We start from the raw sequence: 10,924 nt of genomic DNA on the forward strand, positions 1-10,924 counted from the left end.
GAGAGGAGAGGAGAGGAGAAGAGAGGGCTTCTGGTGACTTTTTAATGAGAGTCTATCCCTCCCATCAAGAAACTGGGAATTTAGGAAAACATATCATGTGTATCTCTTTTTCTTTTACAATCACTTAAAAATCATCTTTAAGCATCTTTGAAAATAGTATATGATTATGCACAGCCATGAACACAAGCTCACTGTGAATCAATTGAAATCCTGCAGAAGTCACAACCCAGTGTCTTGGTCAGGAACTGAAATTCTAAGCTTTCTCAGCAGGAGGAAGGAACACACAAGGTCTGCCTAGCCCCTGACAAACCGAGGCATGCACATAGGATGCTACTGCCACAGATAGTTTGCTTCACGGCCAAAAGATTCTTTGAAGATGTATGCTCAAACCACAGCATGCACATATTTTATTCGCAAGCAAAATAAATCCTTTTTATACTCACAGGTAGAAAATCGGACCCTAGAAGCTCCTCCGGAAGGTGTGGTCAACTTACTCGTAACACCTGAGGGATCCCGGGAAGCCTACGTGAGATGGGATGGTCCTCCTCACCCTAATGGGCGCTTAACCTACTCAGTCCTTTTTACTGGAAGTTTCTATGCAGATCGAGGTAAATTGTGTGCAATTCTTAGACCTTTAATAACATCAGAAAACCGTTTATCTGTACCTGAACATTTGCTTTTAGCCTACTTCTCATTTCTGGATTTTTTTTCCTAAAAAATTGAACCTATGTAGATGAGTTAGAGAGGCTGTACTCTGTGCACACACAGTACCCAGAACTGTGAGGGCTACAACCAGGGTAGGGTCCAGTAAGGTGTGTATCAGCATGCTGTATAGACGGTTCTTACCATCTATACTCAGGTTGTGTTCACAGGACAAAGGTGTTTCTGGCATTTAATCTACCTGTGGTCAACTAGCCAAACTGTTAAGTGAAAAATTCCAGAAAGAAAAGACAAGACTGTATATATGGTTTCCATAAATGCCTATTCTATCATATTGAAATAATTGCTCAGTTTTTGGTTACCTCTTATCAGCCTCTGACTTTCTAACATAGAAATTAAGCGTCATCATAGGTATGAGCAGTTCGTCATACAGCCAGGGGTTGGCAGCCTCTATGGTTTCCGTCATCTCTGGGGTACTGAGCTGGATTTCTAGCAAATGAAAGTTCCTGTGTGTCCCTTCCTTGCCTGAAACACAATTCAAGCCTAAACTATGATCTGTGTAAAGTCTTCAGCCTTGACGTTGCACTTCATCCCAGGTAGCTTATTTCTGGTTGCGATTTTCATAATTCTCCACTAACTTGGTAATCTGGATGTGTCAAGTATTCAATTGAATAAGGGATTGGACCATTGTTGTTTCTTGAAAATATCATCAGATTCTCCATTTCAGTATATTGGGTTCTGTTGGCACGACTCGTGTAAGCACAGCCCACCAGAGAAGCACTACAGGTCGTGTCTCACTAGGAAATTTAACTAGTATTTTTAGTAACTGTTTTCTTTATCACTTTCTCCAAAGAAGTCATAGTAATTTTATAGGAGATGTTTTAAATATTTGTTTTCAAACTAGTAGCAAATAGACATGCTCTAGTAAGAAGAAAAGAGTACCCTCCAGAACATCATTTGTGTCTGTGTTATGTCTACTTGTAAGACTTAATTGCATCCCCAAAATGTATAAAAGCAACAGGGAAAGAAAAGCGAACCTTTCAAGGCTTTGAAGAAGGTATTCCTCAAGTTCCATAGTATGTCTGCAAGCAAATAAGCAAATGCACACTGAATGGACTCTGAGTCGGAGTCTTGGCTGATCCCCTCAAAGATTGGCGTGCCCCTTTTTTATGCAATCAGGGCTTTGATGTATTCTGCTGTGAGGCACTCGTAAGATTATGAGGTGAAGGAGCGATGATCGATTTGAAAAAAAGAAGCAACATTTAGGCCAGACCCATGACAGCCCAGCTCTTTCTAACGGAGGCTGCTGGGTGAATAATGCAAGGGCCATGTTCCCCTCCTGTTTAATCTTGCATTGTTTTTGCAGAGAACATTTCTGCTTGCCTTCTAAGTCCTGTCATCTCTGGTTGTCATCCCGTCCCTCAAACCATCAAAACGGTATTAAATGTTGCAAAGCTGGGCAGCAAGAGAACTTTCAAAAGTCAGAATCCATTTGCTAAGCAGCCCTTGTAGCAAATGTATTCTGTCCTCGGCAGAATTTTCCTTCACGTCTTTCCACTGAGAAGTTTACTGATTTCTCCCAGTGGAATCTGCTGGAATTTATCGGTTCATGGTTGGCAGTCACAGATTAAGGTAAATGTCGATCCGTAATGACCCTCTACATGTTAGCATTTCAGTAAAGCTGGGCTTTTATGTCAAAGATATCGGAGAGGGAGCTATTACACATGACAGGGGTGATCAAGGGACTCCAGACCAAGGCAAGCATTATTAAATATTGACTAGTTCCGTGATTTATGTAGAGCTGGAGGAAAAAAGTGACTTTTTAACCATTATATATTCTTCAGCAACGAAAACCAGCCATTTATCTCTTGCCGGTAGTGAAGGACAGAGTGCCTGCATATTTTAGTGGTGGGAAAACCTAGTCTTATAAATGAGATGAACTCTTCTGTGATAACATTTCAGCTTGTTAATTGCCAAAAGCAAAACAGACAAATTGGAAGCAATTACAAGACTTGACTTAGAGAGTCCTGTGGTGTGCTTTCGACTTGGCATCGGAGGGGCAGGGCGGGGAGTGGAGGAGCATCTTGGAGTCAGTCCTTTTGTTGATTCACTGGAAGTCAAGTATAAGGATTTGGACATCTTGGTCCTGTTGGCTGTCGGCAGCCAGGTGGCATTTACACTGAGGACAGGGAGGTCTGTGTGGCTCCTTAAGAAAGGAATTAAATGTTAATTCATCAAAGTTATAAAAGAGATCAGCTGCTTCCTAGAGTTATACAAGGCTTGCTGAATTGTCAGACAGCTAATTGGTTATTTCCTTGACATGATGGACAGCTCTGATGGCTGCTGAAGGGTTAGTGGTCAGGATTCCCAAGGCAGGAGGAACAGGTGCCTGTACCTGGACCATTATTTCTCAAGCCAGGACAGCCCACTCCGTCTGCACACATCTACCCAGGATCCTTGTTCCAAGTGGCAACTCCAGCAGCAAACCAAAAACTTTACAAAGTCAGGGCCATGGTTTGTAACAACTTAGGCAATATATATCAGAAGATTCTCTTTTCCTAAAAATTATCCTTTTATCAGATGTTATTTTCCTGTGAGTGAAAATTTAAAAGACAAAAATGAAAAGCAGCCAAAACTTCCAATCTGTTCTTGCATCTCAGAGAAAACAGAAGTGCCTAGTCTCTTCTATCATCCACCTGTCTGTCTGTCTGTCTGTCTGTCTATCTGTTGTCTGTCTGTTGTCTGTCTACCTAGTCATCCATGCTATTGTCTATATATATTCCTCCATTATATGATTAAGCAATTCTTCCCACACATACGACTTCTCACATAAATGATACCAAACTGTGTGCTTATTTCTAGTGTATTATTTATTTTGTAGACTTTTCTTCCTTATAATCCTTTAGACAATGATGTTCCAATTCCATGGAGACCGTCTGGTGCTGCTTAATGAAGGTGGTGCTGTGTTGCCAACAGAGACATTTACACATTTGTGATATTGGGTTTTTGAATCAATAATAGGACGGCACTTCCTACTGGCCCCTCTGTCTCTCATTTTCTTCAATAGACATATATATTTTCAGCCTTTATTTTCCCATATTTTGTTACTAAGTATAGTTTTGTGTGTCTATAAATCATAGCACATGCATTTAGATGTTAATGTCACTAAGTAACTTTTAAAAGCTACTTTTAAGAAAATTACCTGCAGCCTTCACTCTCAGATCAGTATAATCAGAACCCGATGCTGTCCCAGTGTGGATTTATACCTGTCTGGTAATCAACATACATCTACTAGCTACACAGAATTGCAGGTTTTGTTGCAAGCATTTGGCAAGCATTGTTACAAGCATTGTTGCAAGCATTGTTGCAGGTCATTGTTCCTAAAGTACAAGAGCATCAATATGTGGAAAAGATGTGATTAGTTAGACTTTCCACTGGTTTTCAACTAGGTCTATAACACAAACCACCAAAATTTGGACTCAGAGGATGCCTGCAAATCGTTGAGGTAAGAGAGGTACATCAGCCAATCTACTCTCAAGCACTGGAGGCATGAACCCAGGTGCTGGAAAGCCAAATAGAACAGAATTAGTCAGATGTGGGAGAAAGCCATGTTTGAATGGCCTCAACTCTGAAAACACAGAGAGAAAAGGACAGAGAACCTCAAAGAGTTGCAAACGTAAGTAAAGCGTTTCTAGGGAATGGAGGATCTCCTATCCCGCCATTTACAGGAAGATTTAGTACTTCATTCTTGGAATGACACCTGCTTTGTTTCATTCATCCTGTCCCATTTTCCTGAGGTGAGCAGGTGCTGTTCACTGGTCAGCAGTTAGTGCCCTCAGGAGTGAGTCCCTCATCTGGCTTAGGTGAGCCATGAACTCACTGTGATCAGTAGAAAAACCCCAAGTGTTTGCGACTTGGTGCTGTTGTAGTGTTTACTTCGTATGTATCCATTAACAATTTTAATTCTAGGTAACAGGTTTATAATAGCTTCATACATATTTAATTTGTACTATTTTTAAATAAGGAGAATATGTGAATTCAATAAAAATTGCTGTAAATTACAAGTAATAGAACCTTGGCTCACATGAAACTGGCTTCAAAATTATAAGTGACTATTTAGCCACATACATGAAAATAATCCGTGCCAAGAGTTTTGGTGGGTGCTCTCAGTATCACAGTTTCCAAACATTTTCAACTCAAATATTATAAAACTATCCAGTTCCCAAGATAGGAAATAGAGAGGAACTAGAGAAAAACAAAAATCTCTGATTCCTTCAGGACATTTTTTTTTTCTCCAACACCAGCCCTCTGCCACCACCCAGCTTTCTGTGCGTCCTCAGAGCGAGCCTATTTTTAGTAGACAATGGTGTGTCTTAGCCACACATCCTGCTCTTTTCCTGAGCAGTGATTGTGGAGTCTTCTGTGAATTGTTTAGCTCTTCATTATCCTTCCTTTGAATGGCCTGGGAAGTGATCTTCGGGGCGCTTGATGGCCTGGCAGATTGTTTTGTGTCTGAGATGTTCTAATTGCTGAGTCCTTTGTGCGAGGCAGCTCAGGACTCATCTTCAAATACTCCTTTCTTCAAATCCCCTATTTGGTGTTGTAGCGCAGAATAAAGACACGAAATTTGAGAAAGAGGCTGTGGGTTATTGAGAAAGAGTCTCGCAACATCTCCAAGGGAAATGTCTTTAGTGTAAACGTGGATTGATAACCTGGTATTGCTGTAACCTTGACTTTGGTTTCTAGAAGTTCCACTCCAGACTAGAGACAGGTAGAACACATGAGTTTTATGTAGTACCCTCCACCCCACCCGACATCTCCGACAGGAGGGGAATCCCTCCAAAGAACAAAGGCAAGAAGCAGTCTGAGACCAGGAGATGTCAGAGAAAGAGAAGAAAAGATTGAGGATGAAATTAGCATTAACTGTGTGTGTTTCCCTTGCTCAGAAGAACTGACAGCCACTATACAAAAAACAAACAGAAAATAGTAATTTAAAAGGCATTATCTCTGTATGATTATATTTAAGAATGGCTTATAGTCCCATTTTTCCCTTTTTTTTATGTACTAAGATTTTTAATTTTCTGCAATAGGCACCTCTTGTCTTTGCAGGAAATTACATAGAAACCTGTCAAGAACATGTTTTTTCCTAATGGAGAATAATTCAGAATCAACACAGTGTTTCAGATTCAGATGGGACGGGTGACACAGCCCTAAGATAGGTGCCCAGAGGGCCACAAAGAGAGTCTGGGGTAGATTCCAGTTTCTGAGGGGCCTCTTACAGGATTAAACATTCTTTGTCTTTTATGATTTACCTGCAAGTCTTTCTCCAATGGCTGTAAACAAAAACAAATTACATGCATGCAGATAAGAATGTTTAGAGGAAGGATGATCCTGCTGTCCCTGGAGTCAGGATGGCATGGGGATACTGAACTGTGGCAGGGGCTGGCTATTTGGAGTGATTTGATGTAGAGTGAGGAACAAGGTTTTCTCAGCCTACAGAGCCCCTGCAAGGTGGAGCTGCCTTTCATATTAATGGAATTTGCCTCCAGCAGAAGACAAAGGAGGGGCACATGAAGGAGCTGTTCTCTCCTCTCCTGGGCTCCAGTCAGCTACAGGAAATAGGAGTGCCTGTGTGGTCCACACCCCCTTCAAATAAATGCTCCTGCCCTGGTAACTTACTCTGCCTAGGAGTTGCCAGTCACCGGGAGGGGCCTGTGAGGAGTCAAATGCTACAGATCTCAACAAATATGAAAAGAACTCAGAAAATGCAGAGTGTGGGTCAAGGTTACCCAGAGAGATTTTGCACGTGATTTCCTCCTTCCAGTACCCACTCTTCCTCTCTCCCCACACAAACTGTGGTGTTTTGTTTTTTTTGTTTTTGTTTTTTTTTTTTTAACAAAGCAAAAGGAGATACGGAGCATTTGTTTTCTCGGGAAGGTAAAAGAAAATAACGATGCCTGGAAATTTCTTCTTCGAGTTGCAAGGAGACTGCAGGAAGGCTGGGGCAGTTTCGGAAAGGGACTGCTTTGTTTTATTGTCCCTGGGGCCTGTTTTTTCACTGTGGAGGGAGCTGTGTATTTTCCAAGTCCTGCTGGCAAGTCATGCAGTATATCTGACACACTGCCCCCAGGGAGGGACTGCAGTGGGGGAATTGTTCCCGAGATGCAGGACAGCTTGTAACTTGGAATCCCCTTTGGAGAAGTCTGTAGTTGTGTGTCAGTCAGTGGGAAAATGAAAGAGGCCGCTTCTTTTCAAGTAATTTGAATTCATTTCCCTGTAATGAGTCAGAGGGAAGGGCAGTCAGACTGAGCTCAACTGAGATGCTGTGGAGTGAATTTTCCAGGGTAGAAGGAACAGGAGTGGAGGAGTGCTTTCTCTGCCTGGCAGCCGCTGCTACCATTATGACCTGGCTTCTTATCAATCTGTTTCTTAGGGCTGTTTGTCCTGACTCCAGGGTCTATATTTTGAGAATATAAGGTCTTATAGTATACATCCCTATCCCAGGTTTTACAATAAAAGTCTGGGGTATGACCCCTAACACCCAAGAAAAGAATGGGGCCGCCATGATAATCCCTCAGGCAACTTCCCATCAAGGGCTGACAAATGACAGGTGCAACTATATATCCATTTATAGAAGACAAGTTTAGTTCCTTACAGAGATAGAGATGAAAGTACATGAGGATGTGGTAGGGGATCCATTAGCGTGTAGACACTAGGATAACAGGCCCAGACCTTTCTTCTTTGCCATTTTAGATGTTTTTATATTGTTATGGGAGACATTATAAATGTAGTTGCGTAGCTACTATTAATTTGGGAAACAAGATTTCATGCAAAGACAAAAGAGGAAGAAAAGAAAAGGTTACAGCTATCACAGCCTTTTCGATACCTTTCTGGAAATAAATATAAACATGAAAATGAAGGTTGCTTAAAGGGACATTTGTCAGGCTTAAAAATAATTGTGTGCTGTTTGCAAAAAAATAAGATCTATGTCATTTTAAATTTTTGGTTAGAGAATGCATATTTAGAGCATATATTGACATTTCTGATTCTACAACACATCGTGGCCAATATGGCTATTGAAGTGTATTATTGGGACAGAGCCTTCCACAAGAATGGAGTTAAGCATTAATTTATCAAACTCGTTTTAGAATTCATCTCTCCTCAACCCTCATAGAGCAACTTATTGGATTTGTGTCTGATATCTAATTGGCTGTTTTCCTGACATAATGAACGAACGAGTGGGCCTGAGCCATCGTGTCTATTGAAGCAACAACATAGTGACGGTTTATGTAAATAGGCACCACGGACCACACCCAGAGTCACAGAACTCAGCCCACAGATACCTCAGAGGCTGAGCAGGCTAGGGTCAAGTTCTCTCGTGGAACTCTGCATGACGTCAACACGGAGGAGTGTACTCGCTCTAACTCTTCCCAGAAACGCTCTCTTGAGTCAGCACACCCAACAAAATACCTATGTCTTTTTTTAATTCCTTTTTCTGCTAAGAAGGAGAAAAACTTAATGCATAGAGCAACCCTTAGACCTTGTTTGGGGGGCTTGTTGTCTGTCAGTCAGCCAAGAAGCAGATGTGCTTGAAGCTGTGCTGGCCCCACTGCTCATCTCTTTGGAATGGGTCCACTTATTTTCCTATGGCACGTGCTCGGCACCTGTTGAGTAAAAGAGTCACATGGGCACCTGCTCATAGAGATTTGCGGAACGCAAGCATTCCTAGGAAGTCTAATAATCTGAATTTTCTAATGAGGCATTCTTCAGTAAATAACTGGCATACATAAAAGTTGCCTATGAATTGATTTCAGAATGAAGTTAGAGAATTACTTGCACAGGGAAAAAGAAAAACTCTACTGGCACCTTTATTTGGGTTCCATGACACATTCCTCTTAGGGCAGGGAATCCCTTCTCTCACTTCCATGTGCACACACCTATGGCACACACATGCCCTGTGACACACCAAAACCTATTAACAACACCCTTTGCTGAAGGTTAGATTCTTGAGTATTTCTGCATATTTCCTTATGACTTTCAGCTTTTAATTTTTTTTCTAAATTACAGATTCTGAAATTTTTAGATAATTCATTGATTTTTCATTGGCATAATGCTTTCAGGAAGAGCCACATCAATTCGGGTGCCTTCTGCCCATGTGCGAATATGTCCATCTCTCTGTAACTGTGCTAATTTGATAGGGAAAATAAGAGATTGCTTTAGTTTTCTTTTTTATTTTCAAGGCCTTAAAACTTGATCTGATATTCAAGGCAGTGTAAGTCTTATCGATAAGGCTTAATAGTCATTCTAACATTATATATTTTACCCAATTTATTTCTGTATTCTTATGAGATCTGAAATGGTGCTCTAAGTTTGGCTAGTTAAATATTTGCTTATTGTGTGAAATGTTCTCCATCGAGAGCTGGAGCATCTGCATTGCTGGACTTGGCTAAGCACATAAGAGATTGAACTTCACAGCTACACTGCCTCTGGTTTCTGAGATGCTTGTTTTCCCCCTATACTTGTCTGACAGATCACCCATGTGCTCAATTAATTTGCTGGTTCTCACAGCTAAACCCTTTTCAATACTTTTGCATTTTTAAGTAAAGTTCCACCTCACCCTCCAGCTCATTATGCATTGTAATTGAAGATCTTGGTTCTCATATGCATACTCTCCTGACTGCACGTCAGATTAACTTGAACAAAATACCACAGGTTTGTTTAATGGCTCCTCTCCCTAATAAATTTATTGTCGAGGAATTAAAATCTGTAGATGTGTCTCACCTGCTGAAATGTATCATCATTCCATTCATTTAAGTACTTTATATCTTCCAGTAAAGTTTGGTAATTTCCTACATAAAGAAGTCGTATTTCTCATTGGGGTTTTGTTCACATAATTTTATTTTTTGCAGTTGCGTTCACTTATTTTTATTATAGTGTTAACTATTGGTGTTACAGTGGTTTTTAGAAGCACGCCATTCTTATCACCAGCCTCTTTGCATGTTTATAAATCTCTGGGTTAACTATTTTTCCACCTCTCTGAAGACAGAAAATGTGCTTTAAAAATGCACTCTGGGTGACTTCATTATGTGACACCAGCTGGATGCCACCCTAACACAGAATGAATAGTCATTTGAATAAAAAGATCTCTAGCTCAAGTCTTTACTGCAGATATAACCCATACAATTTACATATACCCCAAACAAAGAATCTGCTCAATTATTTGTTCATGGTGATTAATTTCAGATTATTAAAATAAATCCAGCATGAGAAGATTACAATTCATATCTACTTGTGTAGACTGAGACCGCTAGAATTTTACTCTCCTAATTGTTTTAAAAGCAAAAGTTCAGATGGGCACATAAAAATATTTGTAAAAGTATGCCCCTGGTATTCTGTGTCATAAAAATCAAGTTGGGGCTACGTAGGGTGAAGTAGAGGATTGGGACAATGAGGTAGAGAATGTCCCTGAATGTCCATGGGTTATACATTACCATGAATAATTGAAAGATCAAGATTGTACCAATGCACACGTATCACTAAGAAAGCATATAGTGTCACATCTGCAGAACAGCAAGCGTCAGTTGCAAAGGTGCCAATAGCTTACACAGTAGCAAATGCATATGAGGGGTACAGGACAAAAGGCAACAAAATATTAACAAGATAACAATGTGTGTCTTCAGATTGTAGATATTGTAGCTTCTTTTACTAGTTCCTGATAAGCTTCGTGAGGGCACACACACACACACACACACACACAGACACATGCATGCACATTCATGTGAATGCGTTTATGTGTGCACGGGCATATGTGTATGTGCAGATACATGTGTATGCGCAGATACACACATATGTGCATATACATTTAGGATCCAAAGGGAACCTCAGTTACCATTTCCCCAGTGATATGCACTTGCTTTTTTGAGGAACAACGTCTCTCGCTGGCTGCCTATCAAGTGCAGGCATCTGCTAGCTTTGGTATGAGTCACCATTTTTGTCTTTTTAATTTTTTTTAACCTTTCCTTATTGTATGTGTATAATTGTGTGAGTACCTGGGTGCCATGGTTCACATATGGAGATTGAACTCAAGTCTTCAAGACAGAAAGCCTTTACCCTTTGACTCATCTTGCTACCCCATACCTGGTTTTGTTCACATGAGTTTGGGGATCAAATACAGGGCTTTGTGCTTACAAAAACTTTACCCACTGATTTATTTACTAGCCCTTAATATGCTGCTGAATTTGGCATTCCACAGTGGTAAAAACAG

At 40.6% G+C, this 10,924-nt stretch overlaps 1 protein-coding gene across 2 annotated transcripts in view; it reads left to right on the top strand.

Annotated features, from left to right (window-relative positions):
* Positions 1-10,924, top strand: part of Ush2a (usherin) — a 668,288-nt gene that overhangs the window by 374,135 nt on the left and 283,229 nt on the right. For both annotated transcript variants that reach the window (XM_028760212.1, XM_028760216.1), the window contains one exon: positions 446-608. In XM_028760212.1, coding sequence (XP_028616045.1) covers positions 446-608 — 163 coding nt within the window. The remainder of the gene's footprint in view (positions 1-445; positions 609-10,924) is intronic.

Source organism: Grammomys surdaster, unplaced genomic scaffold (genome assembly GCF_004785775.1).
Source record: "Grammomys surdaster isolate TR1022 unplaced genomic scaffold, NIH_TR_1.0 130, whole genome shotgun sequence".
Classification (NCBI taxonomy): Eukaryota; Metazoa; Chordata; class Mammalia; order Rodentia; family Muridae; genus Grammomys; species Grammomys surdaster.